This window comes from Oncorhynchus clarkii, chromosome 5, assembly GCF_045791955.1.
Source record: "Oncorhynchus clarkii lewisi isolate Uvic-CL-2024 chromosome 5, UVic_Ocla_1.0, whole genome shotgun sequence".
NCBI classification, from domain to species: Eukaryota; Metazoa; Chordata; class Actinopteri; order Salmoniformes; family Salmonidae; genus Oncorhynchus; species Oncorhynchus clarkii.
Genome location: NC_092151.1, coordinates 64,105,822 through 64,126,436, shown reverse-complemented (window position 1 = coordinate 64,126,436; position 20,615 = coordinate 64,105,822). Strand labels below are relative to the sequence as shown.

Here is a 20,615-nt window from a genome sequence, read left to right as displayed (position 1 = left end):
TTTCAAGACCTATCTACACTTATAGAGATCTGCGTGCTTGTACAACCGCGGTTCACGTGAACCGCATGAAATCCTCGTAGACGTGGTCAGCAATCAGATATCTGACTGAACGACGGTAGCGCAATCGTATGACCACGGCGTACTAGTTAACAATTTTGCGTGATAGATAGTTATTCTCAACTTTAATTTACTGCAAAAGTGAAACAGTCCGGCTCCAAGATGTCAGTAGCGGGCTTCAAGAAGCAGTTTTATAAAGCCAGCCAGGTTAGCGAACAACTTTCCTCACCTCCGAATAACTTACTGTAGCCAGTAAACATAGCTAGGTAGCATGTGGCCAGTTAGCTAACTTATCTAGTTACTTTTTATACACTTCTGAAGTTCTGTAATTATTTGTTTGCATGTCCGTCTATAACTAACACTTTGGTTTAAATAAGTATTAGCTAATGTTATAGCTATAACGTTAGCAAATCAACGGGTTCAAGATAAAGTAATAGTTCGCTAAATTAGCTAGCTAACCTTAGCTTGCATTTACGTGTATGCGTCTCTTAGCGGGCTAACTAGTTCTGTTGATAGATAGTTAGTTACTTACCTTACACACTAGCTAGACAGACATTCGTAAGAAAATAAAATAGTAAGCTACCTATGTCATTATGATTTCATTGGCTGACGTTAGCCTTTCAAAATAATGCCTTGATAAACTTGATAGTTTAGCCAGCTAACTAGCTACTTTGTGTGTGTTTGGAATCTCATCAAGTAACACCTTTTTCAGGTATCTAGTCTACCGTTAGCTACACAGTGCATGTGTCAAGGCTGTCACTCAACAGGCATGCTAGCGGTGGACGCACACCTTAAAGTAACACATTTGTTCTACAATGCCAGGGGTATTCAACTCTTGCCCTGCGAGGTCCGGAGCATGCTGGTTTTCTGTGCTACCAAACATAATTAATTGCACACACAGTCTGTGTCCCAGGTCTGATTAGAGGGGAACAATGGAAAATTTGCAGTAACTGTCTTCGATGTCCAGAGTTGTTTGAAGGCACTAGGTTATGTATGCCCTGGGGATATTGATTTTGTGTAGATTGGTGTTGGTAGTAACTGCCTTGTATGTAATCGGAAATCTCTTTATAAAAGTATTGATCAAATAATACATTTTTACACATTGTTACTCTTCTGTAGCTCATTTCATTAAACAATAAACAATCCTCAATTTAGTTGGAGCCCTCCCTGTCTGATCTCAGGTCTGTTTGCTGATTATTAAAATAGACTTTTGAGTCACTCTTCCTGCTGATCTCTGCAGAAAATCCATTTGCTTTCTACCCCGACTTCCTGTTAGGAGCAAGTGTAGATCCCCGTAGGCGAGAGAAAGTGGGTAGAGTCAATCCATTGGGAAGATGGAAATACAGTGCAAGAGAAAATGGAGAGGCAGAACTGCAGTGTGTGTGCATGTTTTACAGGGGGCGAAGAGAGATGAACGAGGCGGTGCTTTCCCAGATTGGATTGGACTGCAATGCAGTTGCAGTTTCTTGCCAAACTCCATAGGAGTCAATAATGCCCGATGACAACAATAAATGATGCTCCCCTGCAAGGCACACAATATCATGCTTATTCAGAGCATGCAGGGACATTACTACCAATGATGGCATGTGATTGGAAATAGGCTTAGTTGTAGGATTATTCTTGTTTTTTCTACAGCACTTTTTTCTGCTCTTATGGAATGCAGGAAGTTGGCTTTAGATAATATATGCAGCACCCCACACGCACATGTTTTTCTTTACTTACTGCCCCCTTACTTTTCAACACATTTCCAAAACATGGCCTACACATTCAACTTGTTTACACACACGCACCAAGTATCATAGATAATACTTAATCTGACTTAATATCTGAATTAAATGCCTTTCATTGTCCTGCACTAGCAGCATACTTTGCAATATGTACAGGGAAGTTGGTGGGAATGTTAGAGGAAATGGTGGGTCAAAGTGGAGTCTGCAGATGACTGATCCTATCATATTCACTCACAAGGGAGTGGTTAACTGAAGGATCATATGCAGCTCAAAAGGTTAAAGGGATACTTCAGGATTTTGGCAGAGAGCCTTTATCTACATCCCCAGAGTCAGATGAACTCATGGATAGTATTTTTCTGCATAATCTCACATAGGCCTATTAGCGAAATACATACTTCATGATCCAAATGTATAGGTGTATCATGTCTATTTTGCCAGCAGTGTTACGAAGTCCTTCACTGCCTTTTCCCTTCAGGGTCAGTAGGGCCAGTGTGTGATGTATTCAGGTGTCAGACAGTTATGAGATCTTTTTCTATAATGTTGTGTAGAAGGAGAAAGCCTGGCAGTGGTTGGCCCATTGTTAAGGAGGCAGCTGACTCACTACAGCTGACTCATAGCTGTCTCTCTCCCAATAAATTACAATCACACCATTCTCTGTGTAGAAGATGCTATTTTCAGGCGTCAGTGTTGTGCTCTCCTCCCTCGTTATCTAGCTAGCAGTAGCCGGCACGTATGTGGCCTTGTGTGTCTGCCTCACTACATAACTAAAATGTGACTACATTTCTCTTTGTGAAGATTTCTATTTAATAAAGCTGTATCTTTTCAGCAGGAGATTTACACGTTACTTTCAAGACAATCTGTGGCGGTTATGTATTTTTTAAATATATATACTAAATATATAAAACATTCAGCTGTAGGGTTACTTTTTCAAAATGTATTTTTATGAATGTATTTTTTAAATTGTTTTTATTGAAATATATTTTTTTACCTTTTATTTAACTAGGCAAGTCAGTTATAAAAAAAAATCTTAATTACAATGATGGCCTACATACACCAAACCCGGAGGGCGCTGGGCCAATTGTGGACTCCCAATCACAGCCAGTTGTGATCCTGCATGGATTCAAACCAGGGTGTCTGTAGTGACGCCTCTAGCACTGAGCTGCAGTACCTTAGACCGCTGCGCCACTCATTATTCCCCTCAACATATTTTAGGCCTATGAAAGCACAGCCACCATCCATGTTTTGCCACAGTAGCAGTTTTGTGGCTAGCAAGAGCTGAACACACCATTTCCCCACCTGTTGATGTAAAGCAAACATATTTTTATAGGCTAACACCATTGGCTTAGACACTGATTCTATTAGCTCTTGCACTGTCATTGTGGCTCCTCTTCGTCCCCACTCAGATTCCTCTATATGAGTCACTTTCCCCATCCCTCAGTCAGTGGACTTTCTACCCCAGATACTGTGTACGTTTAGATGATCCATTCTCTGGCTTACACATTATGTGGGGAATCGGTAGCGCGGCATGCACAGGAAGTCAGCACTCTATTTGCTGGGTGACCATTTCTACTCGTCAGATCTGACACTCAGTGTAAAAGCAGTGTTCACGTCTGTAGCAACAACTGGTACTATGAAGTACATACACTAAACGAAATTTAAAACGCATCATGCAAGATTTTACTGAGTTACAGTTGATGTAATTAAATCAGTCAATGTAAATAAATTCATTAGGTTGTAATCTATGGATTTCACATGACTGGGAATACAGATATGTATCTGTTGGTCACAGATACCTTTAAAAAGGTATGGGCGTGGATCAGAAACTGGAACACGCTGTTGTACACCTCGATCCAGAGTATCCCAACCAAATGTTTCATATTTTGGTATACAGATCCTTGCAACATGGAGCCATGCATTATCATGCTGAAACGTGATGTGATGGCAGCAGGTGAATGGCACGACAATGGGCCCAGGATCTCGTCACGGTATCTCTGCATTAAAATTGCCATCAATAAAATGCAGTTTGTTGTAGCTTATGCCTGTCCATGCCATAACCCCACCGCACTCTGTTCACAACGTTAACATCAGCAAACCGCTAGCCCACATGTCTGTCATCTGCTCGGTACAGTTTACAATGGATTCATCCTTGAATAGCACACTTCTCCAGCGTGCCAGTGGCCATCGAAGGTGAGCTTTTACCAACTGAAGTTGGTTACGGCGCCGAACTGCAGTCAGGTCAAGACCCTGGTGAGGAGGACGAGCACACAGATGAGCTTCCCTCAGACAGATTCTGACAGTTTGTGCAGGAAGTCGGTTGTGCAAACCCAGTTTCATCAGTTGTCCGGGTGGCTAGCGTCAGACGACCCTGCAGGTAAAGGAGCCGGATGTGGAGGTCCTGGGCGGGCGTTGTTCCACGTGGTCTACAGTTGTGAGGCCGTTTGGAAGTACTACCAAATTCTCTAAAACAACATTTGAGGCTGCTTTTTGTAGATAATTTAACATTCAATTATCTGGCAACCGCTCTGGTGGACATTCCTGCAGTCAGCATGCCAATTGCACTCTCCCTCAAAACCTGAGACATCTGTGGCATTGTGTTGTGTGATGACAACTACACATTTTAGTGTCCTTTTATTGTCCCCAGCACAAGGTGCACCTGTGTAATGTTCCTGCTGTTTAATCAGCTTATTGATATGCCACACCTGTCAGGTGGATGGATTATATTGGCAAAGGAGAAATGCTCACTAACAGGGATGTAAAAAAAAATTGTGCGTATGGAACATTTCTGGGACCTTTTATTTCAGCTCATGAAACATGGGACAAACACTTTACATGTTGCGTTTATTTTTGATCAGTATATTTTCTGAACTATAGAAAGCTTTTTATCACCCCAATGTGGTTTGTATTAATGGGCACATAATGTACCAATCATGTCCTCCCCCCTGAAGTATATAGGCGTAACTCATTTTGAACTGTTTCAGTAAGTAAAACCAAATGCTACATCATGTCAGTAAGTTTGCTCTCACCAACCTCACTTTCTGTGACTATAGTGAATGTTAATCAAATCAAATGTTATTTGTCACATGCGCCGAATACAACAGGTGTAGGTAGACCTTACAGTGAAATGCTTACTTACAAGCCCTTAACCAACAATGCTTTAAGAAGTTAAGAAAAAGTGTTAAGTAAAAAGTAACAAATCATTAAACGGCAGCAGTAAACAATAACGAGGCTATATACAGGGGGTACCAAGTCAATGTGAGTCATTGTGCGGGGTCACCGGTTAGTCGAGGTAATATGTACATGTAGATAGAGTTAGTGACTATGCATAAATAATAAACAGATTAGCAGCAGCATAAAAGAGGGGTCTGTGTAGCCCTTTGATTAGCTGTTCAGGAGTCTTATGGCTTGGAGTGTAGAAGCTGTTAAGCCTTTTAGACCCAGACTTGGCACTCCGGTACCGCTTGCCATGCGGTAGCAGAGAGAACGGTCTATGACTAGGGTGGCTGGAGTCTTTGACAATTTTTAGGGCCTTCCTCTGACACCGCCTGGTATAGAGGTCCTGGATGGCAGGAAGCTTGGCCCCAGTGATGTACTGGGCCGTACGCACTACCCTCTGTAGTGCCTTGCGGAGAGAGGCCGAGCAATTGCCATACCAGGCGGTGATGCAACCAGTCAGGATGCTCTCGGTGGTGCAGCTGTAGAACCTTTTGAAGATCTGACGACCCATGCCAAATCCTTTCAGTCTCCTGATGGAGAATAGGCTTTGTCATGCCCTCTTCACGACTGCCTTTGTGTGTTTGGACCATGATAGTTTGTTGGTGATGTGGACACCAAGGAACTTGAAGCTCTCAACCTTAAGTTAGAACAGTCCTACGTAGCCAGAGGGTATCATGTTTACCTCATACATACCACGGTTTATTACTGTAATCTAAAGGTAGGCAACCTACTGCACTCACCAAGGTCCTATAGCCTAATTAGTCTACAATGTGACATTTGCACAAGGAAAGGCTTTCAATGATTATCCCTCTCCCAGGGCTGAGAGGTAGAAATGCAAATAGCCTATACTCCTCTTGTTAGAGTGAAGCCCCTCAGGCAGTGGGACACATGGCTGGTTGTGCACAGGAGTAGTGAGTAGATGTTTTGCCTTGCCACTGGCAGTGTATGCTGCAGAACCGTCCCTTTGTCCCCACAGGCAGTTGTTTTTCTCCTGGTCATAACTGGGTTAGCTAGACCTCCCTAACATATTTTGGACTGACATGGCAGAAGGAAGAGAAATGTAGGCTACTCGAATGCCAAGGAATTACCGGTAGCCTATGGGGAATGAAAAAGTATTCAAGCTCTTGGGATATGATGGGAAGGTTTTTAAACTGGGATGTCAGAATACAGTACGTGGCATAAAAACATGTTGAATGTGTATCCTAAAGTTTCCTTATAAAAGAGTGCATATGCTTTCAATTAGCGAAGCGGTGTACGTCACTTCAAAAACATTTAGGTATTGTCATTATAAACATTTTACAAAATCCAGAAAGGGGTACAAACAAGATATATGTTCACCGTATGTTTTGTAGGGTTGGAACGATACCAGTATTGCGAAACTCGTTAGTGTCATGGCAATGAAACAAAACATGGTGGATTTAACATCTTTAGAAAAACAGCCCTAATGTTGGAAACGAACATCATTCAGAATCACATTTATTTATATTCCAAGCTATAGCACACAATATTTTACATACAGCAGGTTTTTAAAGGACCAAAGAGTTTGGTCTGCTTTGTGGTATCAAAGCACTGGCAACTAGATTCATATGAAATCATATCGAGAGAGTGAAAATGTTATTGCATCACTGTGATGTTATTGTGTCATGGTCATCATATGATACTTGCAGCAGGTCAAAGCTGGAATTGAGTTGCAATGTTGACCTTACTACATACTGTATTGTAGTCCCCCTATATATAGCCATGGAGTGAAGTTGAGAGACATTTTATGAGGGAGGAACTGGGAAGCAAAACTGAGGGAGAGAAGTGCGGTAGAGAGAGAGCTATTTTTTGTTGTTGTTGAGGCCCTTTATCTATTTCCCCAGAGTCAGATGAACTCGTGTATACCATTTTTATGTCTGCATGCAGTTTGCAGGAAGTTGCTAACTAGCGCTAGTGCAGTTGCTAACTAGCGTTAGCATGCTAGCAGATACCCATAGACTTCCAGTCATTGTGCTAACGCTGGTTAGCATTGGCTCGCGACTACCTCTAACTTCCTTCATACTGGACCGAGAGACATAAAAACGGTATCCACTAGTTCATCTAACTCTGGGGAAGTAGATAAAGTGCCTCATTGCAAAAAGCCTGAAGTATCTCTTTAAAGTGCAGACATGTAAAGCAGTCTTTTTCCACAGGGGGGTAGATAGCGGGAGAAGGTAAACCTGTAGGCTACATTTAATGCTGGGTGGCCTGCACATATTTGTGTCTTACACAACAAGTTCCAACATGTTAAAGTGAATGTGAGAAATGTCCTATATTGATGTTTACAGTTATGAGATTGTTTATTACCCTACATACAGTACATGGTCATTATAGAGGATCAAATATATTTTACAGGATTCCAGCATCTGGTTTTACTGTATTGACATAATTCCACCTCAACTTCTCCACTGTAGTCTCCAGTGATCTACAATGGTCATATCCAGACAAGCCTGTATTTATTTTTGCACAGGGGTGTATCAGTGTGAGAATAAAGAAGAACTCTACTTCTTTTGTTTCCTAGAGGGTTGTTTGATGGTGTCAGTCAGTACAGACTGATGTCAGTTAAGATTCAACTGTTACCTTCACGATTAGAACATTACTATGTGAATGGCGGAACTGGCCAGCTGTATTTTCTGACAGAGTAAGAAAGCGATCTTTCTGATTCGCTCTCAAGAACGGCATATGTATTGTGTAATAATGACGCTTTTCTCTCCCACTCTCTCTGTGCAGATGGTCAGTGAGAAGGTCGGCGGTGCAGAGGGAACGAAACTGGATGAAGACTTCAAAGATTTGGAAAGGGTATAATGCCTCTTTGACTGTACATGAAGTACCGTTACCTGAAGTAGAGTAGTAAGTTAGAATTCTATATATTAGGCCTATCCGTTAGGCAAATATATTTGCAGGTTAACAGAATGGCATCAGGACAAAGGTTTAATAAGTTAACACAACCAGACACACGTAGCCCTACAACACAGTGCATGAATAGATATGCCCTACAGTGTTACATAATGCAGTAGTGATGATGTTAATTATACAGTCTCGTTCACCTTAACTTGCATATGACCATAGAGTCTAGACGACCATGCACTAGAAGGGAGTGTTGCATCATGCATAGCTGTGGACTGAAGTGAAGCGTCAGCTGTTAGTGAGCAGTCTGTTTGCACGCTGTGTACAGTATGTCAGTATAGTATTCATAGGGGAGCCCTGTGAATAGATACATAGAGTGGCAGTGCACCTGCCTTTGCTGCTTCAGCCAACTGTCATGGAGTCCAGCAATCAACAGAAAAAGACTATTGTACACACCTGCACTGAATTAACTTTGGTTGTTTCACAAAGTCAGTTTCATTTAACAGTACAATTAGCGAAGTGACAATATTTCATTATCTTTTTCATTGCTTATTTGGAAACTAGTCTCATCGCAAGTAAAAGATTTGGAAGAAATTAAAGGAAAGACATTGTGTTTCATATTTCCTTGTGGTTGTTAGTGACGTCCCCTCCCCTGTGTTTTATAGAAAGTAGATGTGACCAGCAAGGCTGTGGTGGAAGTCATATCTAAAACCTCAGAGTACCTGCAGCCTAACCCAGGTAAAGCAATGGACCAGAAAGGGATTCTTAGTGTCTTAATTAGATCTTCAATTAAAATGTATAGAAATGGTGTAATTGGTGGTAGAAAATGCATTTTGTACTATATCACAGATATAAGGTAGCTTGAACACAAGTCCTATAACTGCCACCTCTCCATCCCTCCCTCTCAATGTCTCCCTTTCTCCATCCCTCTCAGCGTCGCGGGCGAAGCTGTCTATGTTGAACACTGTGTCTAAGATCAGAGGCCAGGTGAAGAACCCGGGCTATCCCCAAGCTGAGGGCCTGCTGGGAGAGTGTATGGTCAAGTACGGCCGGGACCTAGGGGAGGAAACCAACTTCGGTACGTTGTGTCTGTCTGCCTGCCTGCCTGTTTGTCTGTGAGTGTATGCCTACCAGTGCATAGATGGTATTTGTTTTGTGGAGTGGTGAATTTAATCACTTGTGACTCAGCGTCTGCTTTTGCTTTGTGTCAGGTGGGGCTCTAGTAGACGCGGGGGAGACCATGAAGAGGCTGGCGGAGGTGAAGGACTCTTTAGACATCGACGTCAAACAGAACTTCATTGATCCATTACAAAACCTGTCTGACAAGGACCTCCGAGAGATACAGGTACGGTATCACGTTACACGCTTATCTGCTGCTAAAACTCAACTTCTTTGTCATCTCTCTAGTTTTAACTGAATGTGAGTTACATCCCTCTCCTCATCTACCCATCTCTTCTCCTCCTCTTACTCCTCCTCCCATCCCCCAGCACCATCTGAAGAAGCTGGAGGGAAGGCGTCTGGACTACGACTATAAGAAGAAGCGCCAAGGGAAAATACCAGATGAGGAGCTGAGACAGGCACTGGAGAAGTTCCACGAGTCTAAAGAGGTGGCCGAGATCAGCATGTACAACATACTGGAGACTGACGTAAGTAGTACCTGTCTGTGGGTGTGGGCCTGTCCCCTGATAACATTCACAATGTCAATGGGAATACCCATCCTAGCATCAATCTGATGTTTATGATTTCATTATCGGTCTGATTGCTCAGTGATAGAGACCAGTTCCGTTGGGGGCAAGCGGTGCCATCTATGGGCTAAAGGTAATTTGTTCAATTAGATTTACTGTTTAAATCCACACTTCTCCACCATAACAAGAGTGTCACCTGCACCATGAACCAACTTAGGTCAACATGAAATATTATCTATGTACAGCGTTAATCAGCTTTGTGGCCTATGTTAACTGTGGTTATCCCTACCCGCCCTTCTGTTGAGGGTTTATATAGGGTGTCCAATCAAAAACGCATCTTTTGACCAATGAGTAAAATAATGTTAATAGATAATCCTTTAAGAAAATCAATGGTCCTAACCTCTTACCTGGCTACCCAGACTCCTTGCTCCAGCCAAACGCTACGCCATGCCCACGGATGTTAGTTGCTTCTCCGCAGTGAGTCATGATCTGAGTCCCGACACTTCACCGAATGTGAACACATTCGAGGCCGTGATTGGTCCGAAAACGATGTGTTGGGCCAGAACACAATCGCCGATGACTTTGTTTTGTACAACGCCCCTCATCACCACAAATTACTTCAATGGTGGCAGTCTTAGACTAAAGTAATCTGAGTAAACAAAACATTAAGAACACCTGCTCTTTCCATGACATAGAACTGCCAGTTCAAGGCATTTCTGACGGAGTTAGAAACGGAGCATGGTGATTTGCCTTATCACACAGAGGTGCGATGGCTAAGCCAGGGAAAGGTGCTTCAAAGATGTTTCGAGCTTCGTGAGGAGATTTGTCTGTTCTTGGACAGCAAAGGGAAAGACACAACACAACTCCGAGACGAAATGTTTCTGTGTGAAATGGCTTTTCTGTGTGACATTACGAGTCATCTGAATGCACCTCTGTGGGAGGTTTTGCTAAAATAGAAAATATAGTCTACTGATGGTGCCTTGAATACCGGTTTCTTTCATTTAATGTTCATGTTATGGGGATATTTATATAAAGGAAATTTGTCTTTTGTGTCTGTTGAAAATTAAAGATTACTGACAGAGCCATAAGAAAATATTGCTTTATTTATCTGAACCTAGGTGAAAGCTATGTTCCCTTATTGATGTTATTAAATCCACTTCAGTCAGTGTAGATGAAGGGGAGGAGACAGGTTAAAGAAGGATTTTTAAGCCTCGATACAATTGAGACAACGATTGTGTATGTGTGCCATTCAGAGGGTGAATGTGCAAGATGTAAATCCTTTGAGCGGGGTATAGTTTGTGTCAAGAACTACAACGCTGCTGGGGTAATCACACTCAACAGTTTCCTGTGTGTATCAAGAATGGTCCACCACCCAAAGGACATCCAGCCAACCTGACATAACTGTGGGAAGCATTGGTGATGCCTACAGTGCCTTCGGAAAGTATTCAGACCCCTTTACTTTTTCCACATTTTGTTAGATTACAGCCTTATTCCAAAATGGATTAAATCGTTTTTTTTACCTCATCAATCTACACACAATACCCCATAATAACAACGCAAAAACAGGTTTTTAGAAATTTGAGCTATTTTATAAAATATGAAAAACGGAAATCACATTTACGTACTATAAGTATTCAGACCCTTTACTCAGTACTTTGTTTGGCAGAGATTACAGCCTCGAGTCTTCTTGGGTATGATGCTACAAGCTTGGCATACCTGTATTTGGGTAGTTTCCCCCATTCTTCCGTGCAGATCCTCTCAAGTTTTGTCAGGTTGGATGGGGAGCATTGCCACACAGCTATTTTTAGGCCTCTCCAGAGATGTTCGATCAGGTTCAAGTCCGGGCTCTGGCTGGGCCACTCAAGGACATTCTGAGACTTGTCTCGAAGCCACTCCTGCATTGTCTTGGCTGTGTGCTTAGAGTCGTTGTCTTGTTGGAAGGTGAACCTTCGCCCCTGTCTGAGGTCCTGAGTACTCTGGAGACGGTTTTCATTAAGGATGATCCTGCCACCACCATGCTTCACCGTAGGGATGGTGCCAGGTTTCCTCCAGACGTGACACTTGGCATTCAGGCTAAAGAGTTCAATCTTGGTTTCATCAGAACATAGAATCTTGTTTCTCATGGTCTGAGATTCTTTAGGTGCCTATGGTAAACTCCAAGCGGGCTGTCATGTGCCTTTTACCAAGGAGTGGCTTCCGTCTGGCCACTCTACCATAAAGGCCTGCTTGGTGGAGTGCTGCAGAGATGGTTGTCCTTCTGGAAGGTTCTCCCATCTCCACAGAGGAACTCTAGAGCTCTGTCAGAGTGACCATCGGGTTCTTGAGCACCTCCCTGACCAAGGCCCTTCTCCCCCGATTGCTCAGTTACCCGGGCAGACAGCTCTAGGAAGAGTCTTGGAGGTTCCAATCTTCTTCCTGTACCCCTTCCATGTGTTCTTGGGGACCTTCAATGCTGCAGAAATGTTTTGGTACCCTTCACCAGATCTGTGCCTTGACACAATCCTGTCTCGGAGCTCTACAGACAATTCCTTCAACCTCATGTCTTGGTTTTTGCTCTGACATGCATTGTCAACTGTGGGAACTTATACAGACAGGTGTGTGCCTTTCCAAATCATGTCCAATCAATAGAATTTACCACAGGTGGACTCCAATCAATTTGTAGAAACATCTCAAGGGTGGTTAATGGAAGCAGGATGCATCTGAGCTGAATTTTGAGTCTCATAGCAAAGGGTCCTTGTTTAAAAAAATATATAAATTAGCAAATAATTATTAAAAACCTGTTTTCGCTTTGTAATTATGGGGTATTGTGTGTAGATTGCAGAGGATTTTTATTTATTATATCCCTTTTAGAATACGGCTGTAATGTAACAAAATGTGGAAAAAGTCAAGGGGTCTGAATACTTTCCAAATGCACTGTAAATCTGGCTTCTCTACCGGCTCTGCATGATGAATCAATGCTCAGGGTGGGGACTGACAGTCCATCTCAGTATGGAGCAGCAGTTCACAATGCATGTAGACCTATCATCTCATCATGGTCACTTTTTTCCTTGTGACAGGTAGGCCTACATTTTCTGCAGATTAGCCTATGTTGCAGTAATATAAAGACAGACTGCGCGTTTAATTTACCCATCCATCTGGCTTTAGGGAGTTTTTTACTTGTTTTTTAATTGTGAAGAAAATATATTTTTTCATTGCAGTTGCAGAGTTTAAAAAAAGCCTATCACTCGAATATCGTTGCTTTAAATCAGTCCAAGCGCGAGGACTCTCGTGCAGTCATCTCCATTAAAATAGCATCCAAAATAGATAATCCTGTTCTAGAGTGATACAGTATATAGCCCTACATATAGATGTCCTAGCCTACCTCTTTCAGGTAATACATTCAATGCAGTATCAGCCTTTATATTGGGCTAATTAATGATGGGTTATGCATAATAAGCTTCTAACTTATAGCCTCTGTCTCTTGCGCAATATGCAAGCTCCTGTGCTCACCGCTCTTTAGCTCTTGGAGTCCCATGTATAAAAAACGCTAGACTAGAATAGCTTGCTGGAAATGATTTTTGTAGCATTTCTTTATTAGGTTACAACATTTGACTTTTTGATATATATTAGAGAAAGACCCCACTGAACGATTCAGAAGAGGAATAATCGTATTTGTCTTGGTAAAAATGTATTTTATAACTTAAGTAAAATCTAATCACTAAAATATGTTTTCCCCCTAGTTTATCTAATTTACAGTACTGCTCTCACTTACCATTAGACAGATTACACATTAACCACAGTGTGATACTGGGTATCCAGGGGAATGCCATTGTTATTACTCATGTGTGTATCAAGTGTGACCATGGGCTGGGTCCTTGTGCGTGTGTCTCTGTGTACGTGACTGAGTGCATGCTTGTATCTCTGTTTGTGTGTGAGTGTGTACAGTCAGTAACCATAGCCTGCTCTCTGTGTGTGTCTCTGTGCAGATAGAGCAGGTGAGCCAGCTGTCGTCTCTGGTGGAGTCCCAGCTGCAGTACCACAGACAGGCCACACAGATCCTGGACGAGCTCTCGGACAAACTGAGGGACAGGTACACAATGCAGCAGCCTCCATCTCTATCCCTAACCTTTCTTCCCTGCTCAATCACTGCAAGTTATGTGTCCAAAGTGTCATTATACAGATACAGTAGGCCCACTCACCAACCCCTTCTCCCTGTCTAGTCATAACAATCATGTGTGTCCTTTCCATATCTGTCTCAATGTGTTCTCCTGTGAATCTGAAACAACACATTCAAGGCCCTCAATCACAGAGCATACAGTACACACTGGTTGACCTTGTGTACATTTTGAGTTCTTGATATTTTCCAGCCAGTAAGCCTACTTGCCTAGCAGTTAAGAGCTTTGCGACAGTAATTGAAAAGGTCGCTGGTTTGAATCCCTGAGCCGGCTAGGGGAAAAATCTGTCTGTGCCCTTGAGCAAGGCACTTAACCCTAATTGCTCCTGTAAGTCCCTCTGGATAAGCGGAACTGCTAAATGACAAAAATGTCAAATGTTCTATTTTTAACAGAAATGAACTTTGATCTCTGGACCTGCTGGGTTAATCTAACTCTCTTTCTCTTCAGGATGAACGAGGCCCAGAACCGACCACGCCGCGAGTATACGCCCAAGCCCAAACCCATCTTTGACTTTGGAGAATGTGACAACCAATCAACCAATGGTGGCTACACGACCTCCGTTGCCACACCATCCTCCCGCAACTCAGGTAACACAGTTGGACATTTTACCTACAGTGTATATCAGCTCATCAAAGAGAAGGCCATTTCTTTCAATCTTATTCTACTACTGCAGCCAGTTTCGAGTTTCACTCACACTGAGTCTGCAGTGTAGTATGACTGTGTGTTTGTTGAAGGATGAGGTGTGCGTGTGTGGAGATAATGAACAGGAGGGGGGGTGCAGGAAACGGTCAGCTGGTTGCCCTCGTTTCCTTTTGACCTTGTTTTTCTCTTCCTATGCAATCAGAGTTACACTTCCTCCACGCCAGATTGTCATTTCAGAAAACCAGATGTGAGTCGGAGAGTGAGAGTGTCAGAGAGATGGCAACCAAGCTACCTGTATGAAATGGTTGCTGCAATACTATCAGTGAGCCAAGTGTCAAATCAAAAAGCTCTTGACTTGGAAGTTCTGTGATTGAACTGATCCATCATCTTGTACACATGATATTTGAGAAACGGATAATTTGATTCGGTTCTTCATTGGGTTTGGTAGTTTCTCTGGTTTAAATGTTTACCAGAATTGTTTTTAGATATGAAGCCTAGAGCTTTTTGATTGACACAGTTTAATGACCTACAGTGAATGCAGTAGTAACATTGGACTAAACCCACTCCATATTGTCAGCTGGATCATTATCACATACAGATAGCTGGTGTAACTGTAAGGCTTATTCTAGATGATACTAACTACATATATGGGTTGAGTAATGATAGAGATATGATACATCTTTGGGTTAGTTGTATCTCTGGAAGTCTCCAAGATGTATGGGGAGGGGATGTGTTGTGTTCAACAATGAAAGTGAATCTCCCAGGCAGAGACCGTGATGGATCCCTCCCCATATCCACTGTACCATGCCCTGTGGGGTAAACTGACACAAAGAGGAAATTGTTTTGAGACAAAAAGCCTGGTGTGTGGATAGAGCCATGGCCATGACTGCCTGAGCTCAGAGAGAGGGAGGGATGGAGAGGGGGAGCAGGGCAGTGTCTCACAGAGATGATGCAAAACATTGGGATTGGGACACCCATCAGTGTGTGGTCAACTACTTTTGCGTGTGTGTGTTGTGAGACTGACCGACATGTGTGTTCCACCCTATGTGTCATAGACAGACTTCCTGTACCCCTCCAGTCCTAGCCACTGTAGTCCTCAACCCTTGCAGGCCCCAGCTAAAAACAAGACAGGACAATATGGAGGGGACCAGGTCATCTCTCCATCACTCAGCGTCGTGTCTCTCACTAACACTGCCTGCACTGCCTGCAGTGTGATAATATCCCAGCCCAGCCACACACACAAATACTCAAACTGCAGTGTGAATCACAAGCTAACAAACAGGGTGCCGTGTAAACCTAAAACCACAATCTGTCTGACACTGTTCCAGCTCTGTCAGCCAGCTGAAGGAAGGAGGGAGGGAGGGACAGAGAGTGGACATGGGACTGGTCTGCCAGGGATGTACACTCTTTCAACCCTCTCTCCCCGTTTTCCACCCCTCTCTCCTCCTCTCTTTCTCCTCTTTCTGTCATTCAGTCTCAGAACAGCCGTCCTGTAAGGCCCTGTTTGACTTTGACCCAGAGAACGAGGGAGAGCTGGGCTTCAAGGAGGGCGACATCATCACCCTGACCAATCAGATCGACGAGAACTGGTATGAGGGCATGCTGCATGGTCAATCAGGATTCTTCCCTCTCAACTACGTGGAAATCGTTGTCCCCCTGCCACATTAAGGAGTGCTGTACAGAGTACATGAGAGAGATAATGGGAACGGGAGAGTGAGGGAGGGAATGAGGAGCCAGTTAACAGATTATAGTCTTTGTCCTCATCTTTACCATCATCGCCATCATCACAGATGTACTTGTACTCTTTGTCACTTTGTCATCTTGACGTTTGAAGGAAGGAAATTGGAAGATGGTGGTTTCTCGCATTCCAGTTCTGAGAAAGAGAGATTTGAATATGACCCCCGCTGCCCCCCAAGCAAAAATAAATACGGACAGACGGACACAGACATGAAGAACCGAACTAAACCAGACTTAATTTTTTAAAGTAATGTTTTCTGTCAACCACAGATATCCCAATAGAAAGGGAAGTTTCAAATGAAATGAATTTAGAATTGAAATGGTCAAAATCTATTATTTAACGTTAAATTACATACAGGTAAGCAGCAGAATACATTTACATCGGCAGTTTAGCTGGTTCTGACTCTGTAAAAACTGTACAACTTGTAAAGCCTTATTTTCATAACTACAGACATTTTAAAAGTAATTTGTAACATCCAAAGTTTCTGTAGGTCCCACATTTCAGTATGGACTCTGGTGAATACTTGCCTTATTTCCAAGGCAAGTATGTCAGACACACTGCAACTGCACAGCCTTTCCAAATGATGGAGTCTGACTGGACAACGTCTCTAGGAGCCCCCTGCCGGCCAAGCTTAGACAACCACTCCCCTCCTCAGTAAACAACTACAGTAATGCCTTGTAGCTATGATCCATTTACAGTCAGTAGATTTACAACGCTATGTACATCCTGTATGCCTGAGCCACAGGAGAGCTTGAAGGGCCTCAGACATTGTTTAGTTTTGCAATGGTGTGTATTTGATTTGTTTTGGTTTCAGCCTTGTTTATTGTTTTTTAATGTACAGCTAAACTGTTAAATTGCACCTTGGTCCTCCAATGAGATTGTTGCTGTACGTATAAGAGCCTGTACGTTTTGTTTAGTTATAGGCCTCTACTGAGAGGGTGTTCAAATTCAGACAGCCAGAGACTGAAGCCCCTGAGGAGAACACTAGACCCAAAGTCAAACACTAACATTTATAAGAAACCGCTTTCCCCAGGGATGGGCTACTGCACATTTAGTGACGTTAGCAACATACGAAGCCTGTGTGTTTTACTTTTCTTCACTGTCTAATCATCTGTTCAACAGAGGAAACACATGCCACATAGAATAGAGTACATGGTGTGTTAACCATGATATGGTGTTTGGTTTTAGCTGTCATAGTACCCGTCTGTCCGTCCTAGTGCCTCCATAAGCGACAACGCTGCTGGCGGCGTTGTGTGTGTGACTGAACATCTTTTGGATCAGTAAATCCCATTCATTCACGTCAGTCACTTTCTTCCTGTATTTTGTATTATTTACTACTCCGTTGGTTATCATAGTCCTCGCTGGGTCTCTTAGGATGGGTTGGGTTCTAGTCTGGAGTTGGTATGTTGCTGCTGGACAGGACTGCATAGGGCCTCAAATACAGTAAAGACAGGTTAGTGATGCCGAACAGGACAAAAAGGGAAAAGGAATAATATATAGCAGAAGTCTTATTTTATTTGTGATGATTGTTCTGTTAGGAAAAGCCCCTACTACCAAGATGCATACTATCAGCGCTAAGAGACCCCCCACGATTGATGGTTGTGGAGGCGATGTGATTGAGTCACACTTGTTGCTGCAGTGCACTCTTTCATTCAGAAATGCCTCTCCCCTCAGTGTTGAGGTCCAGGCTACTTTCAATGGTCATGAGTTTAAGCTACTCTTCTCTGCTCCAGGCTACTCCCTCCATCCACCACCCTGCTCTGTCACACCTCACTCTGGTGTTTGATCTCTTCCATACGTTTACAGGCCTGCTCGTAGTTCATTTCAATGGGAGAGTGGAGTGATGGACTGGTTAAGAGCAACTTGGTGCTGACTGGATCACACACCACCACAAGTCCAGAACAAACAGAGAATCCATAGTTAGGGGTGCTTCAGTGCCGTTGGGAAAGGAAGGAATAATACTACCAACCAAAATAACCAAGCTACTTACAATGGTCATACATTTCTGTACCAAGGGTTCTGTTGCCATTTCCAGTCTTGGCACTTTGCGGTGTACATACATTTGTGCATGTCTTTGTGTCACACTACACTTTTTAAAAAGGGTTATTTCTGTCTAATCAGTTGGAGTACCAGAATTCTCTTTAAAAACTAAAGGTCTTTCTTGCACTCAATAGTATTTTTTATATACGAAACCTTAATATTTGTTATTAATCTTTGCATGTAGGTCTATCCAATACAGTTGAATTTAGTTGAAGCATTCTTTTACTTTTGGTATGTCATTTTAGTATGGTATGTCAAATTTAACTGCAATATATTGTCATGTATTATCAAAATATTTGTACTTGCTTTGTCTTGTTTCCCCCTTCTACCATCTTTGGATAAATAAATGGAGAAAAAAAGCATTCTGCACTGAGTGTATGGAATGTTTTGGTTATAAAATGCTCAACTTCTGCCTGGATGCCAAAATGTTAATGCATGTAAAGAGGGTGGACTTTACACTAATGATTATTTTATTTTTTTTACCCCCTTTTTTTCTCCCCAATTTCGTGGTGTCCAATTGTTAGTAATTACTATCTTGTCTCATCGCTACAACTCCCGTACAGGCTCGGGAGAGACTTTGGTCGAAAGCCATGCGTGCCCCGAAACACAACCCAACCAAGCTGCTTCTTAACACAGCGCACATCCAACCCGGAAGCCAGCCGCACCACTGTGTCGGAGGAAACACCGTGCACCTGGCGACCTTGGTTAGCGTGCACTGCGCCCGGCCCGCCACAGGAGTCGCTGGTGCGCGATGAGGCAAGGATATCCCTACCGACCAAACCCTCCCTAACCCGGACGCCGCTAGGCCAATTATGCGTCGCCCCACGGACCTCCCGGTCGCGGCCGGCAGCGACAGAGCCTGGGCGCAAACCCAGAGTCTCTGGTGGCACAGCTAGCGATGCAGTGCCCTAGACCACTGCGCCAACCGGGAGGCCCACTAATGATTATTTTTACCTTTGGTTTTGGCTTGTAGTGTTGAATAGGTTGTTGGTACGAAAGGTGGCCGTGTAGCTCTTTCCAAAGCACCAACACAGACAAACACAGAAGTAGTTCCAGTGTGTGTTTTTAATGTATTAGGTATTCAGCGGGTTCAAAGGATTGTTCACATATTAGTACTAACATGTCACAGACCACAGTTTAGATAAATACACCACAGGTAATAGAGAAGAGGAAGATCCTTATTTCCATGTCAACTTCTGTAACAACAGTCTGACGTCAAGCACTGGCAGCAGACGCTAGGGGACACATTCACAGCACGCACATGTCATACTGTACAAACATTGTCAGTGATACAGACCTCACAGTCAGAAAAGGCCATGGAGAACAGTACACTCGCCCTCCAGACTCAGGAGTCACCATCTCCTCCGTCAGGACAGTGCACATCCAACTTACAGTATGCCTGAGGTCAGGGCAGCAGTTGAAGTGCCACAGACAAAGGGCAGAAATGACAACCTATTCTCTGTGTAGAGCCTATTCCCTATATAGAGACCTACAAATGTAGTGAACTATATGAGGAATGGGTTATTTTAGATTTTCATTTGAAGCCAGTGCATACACACAACCTTGTTTCTCCTCCAGCTTAGTGCGTGTTGATGAGTTGGTTGTAGACATGCTCCAGGATCTGAGAATAGGCCTGGTCTTTGGGTGCATGGCCGCTCAGAGAGCCCTGAGGGAGAGAAACCAAACCGGTGAGGAGGAAATCTCTGTAGGACATATCCCAACTGGAGATAACATGTTTGACCTGAACTTCACACAACTGTAGATGTCAGAGAGATGTGTGATAATTTGGATAACACGCACGGATCACAAGTTAGCATTCTAGCCTTAAATGAAAGGCCAAAAAGCATATAAGGAATTCAATTAATTTAATAGGATATCTATGCCAAAAAGTTAGTTGGTATGCAGTTTCCTGTTGTTAATGAGTTCTTATATGAGCAGACCTTGATTTTGTCCATCATGGTGGTATCAGGACACCAGAACTGATGGAACTGCACCAGGTCAGGGGCTGCCCTGTAGAAGTCCACCAGCAGCATCTGTGGAACAATAATTGAACATAAAACAGTGACATGACAAAGTGGTTAATGTCCTACCACTGAATTTATTTGCATAGATATGGTTACTATGATTATAATTATACTGAACATAAATATAAACGCAACATGTAACGTGTTGGTCCCATGTTTCATGAGTTGAAATAAAATATTCCAGAAATGTTCCATACGCACAAAAAGCGTATTTTTCTCAAATGTTGTGCACAAGTTTGTTTACATCCCTGTTGGTGAGCATTTCTCCTTGGCCAAGATAATCCATCCACCTGACAATTGTGGCATATCAATAAGCTGATTAAACAGCATGATCATTACACAGGTGTACCTTGTGCTGGGGATAATAAAAGCCCACTCTAAAATGTGTAGTTTTGTCACAACACAATGCCACAAATGTCTCAAGTTTTGAGGGAGCGTGCAATTGGCATGCTGACTGCAGGAATGTTGAC

General features: G+C 43.0%; 2 protein-coding genes across 10 annotated transcripts in view; one reads left to right on the top strand and one right to left on the bottom strand.

The window, feature by feature from the left end:
• Positions 1-33: 33 nt before the first annotated feature.
• The window catches only part of LOC139409208 (endophilin-A2-like), a 20,893-nt gene continuing 311 nt past the window's right edge, over positions 34-20,615 (top strand). Inside the window, exons 1-10 of one of the 5 annotated variants that reach the window (XM_071154038.1) lie at positions 34-264; positions 7,746-7,814; positions 8,528-8,600; positions 8,797-8,940; positions 9,074-9,207; positions 9,350-9,508; positions 13,513-13,616; positions 14,149-14,288; positions 14,546-14,590; positions 15,818-18,490. In XM_071154038.1, the coding sequence (XP_071010139.1) occupies positions 220-264; positions 7,746-7,814; positions 8,528-8,600; positions 8,797-8,940; positions 9,074-9,207; positions 9,350-9,508; positions 13,513-13,616; positions 14,149-14,288; positions 14,546-14,590; positions 15,818-16,011 (1,107 nt within the window). In that variant the 5' untranslated portion in view covers positions 34-219 and the 3' untranslated portion in view covers positions 16,012-18,490. Of the gene's footprint in view, positions 265-7,745; positions 7,815-8,527; positions 8,601-8,796; positions 8,941-9,073; positions 9,208-9,349; positions 9,509-13,512; positions 13,617-14,148; positions 14,289-14,545; positions 14,591-15,817; positions 19,180-20,615 lie in introns of those variants that run through there. The other 4 variants (XM_071154040.1, XM_071154039.1, XM_071154042.1 and 1 more) reach the window with 4 other exon arrangements.
• LOC139409206 (MPN domain containing) overlaps positions 19,169-20,615 on the bottom strand; it is a 7,651-nt gene continuing 6,204 nt past the window's right edge. For all 5 annotated transcript variants that reach the window (XM_071154031.1, XM_071154030.1, XM_071154032.1 and 2 more), the window contains 2 exons: positions 20,062-20,154; positions 19,169-19,787 (listed from right to left, as the gene is read on the bottom strand). In XM_071154031.1, the coding sequence (XP_071010132.1) occupies positions 19,701-19,787; positions 20,062-20,154 (180 nt within the window). In that variant the 3' untranslated portion in view covers positions 19,169-19,700. The remainder of the gene's footprint in view (positions 19,788-20,061; positions 20,155-20,615) is intronic.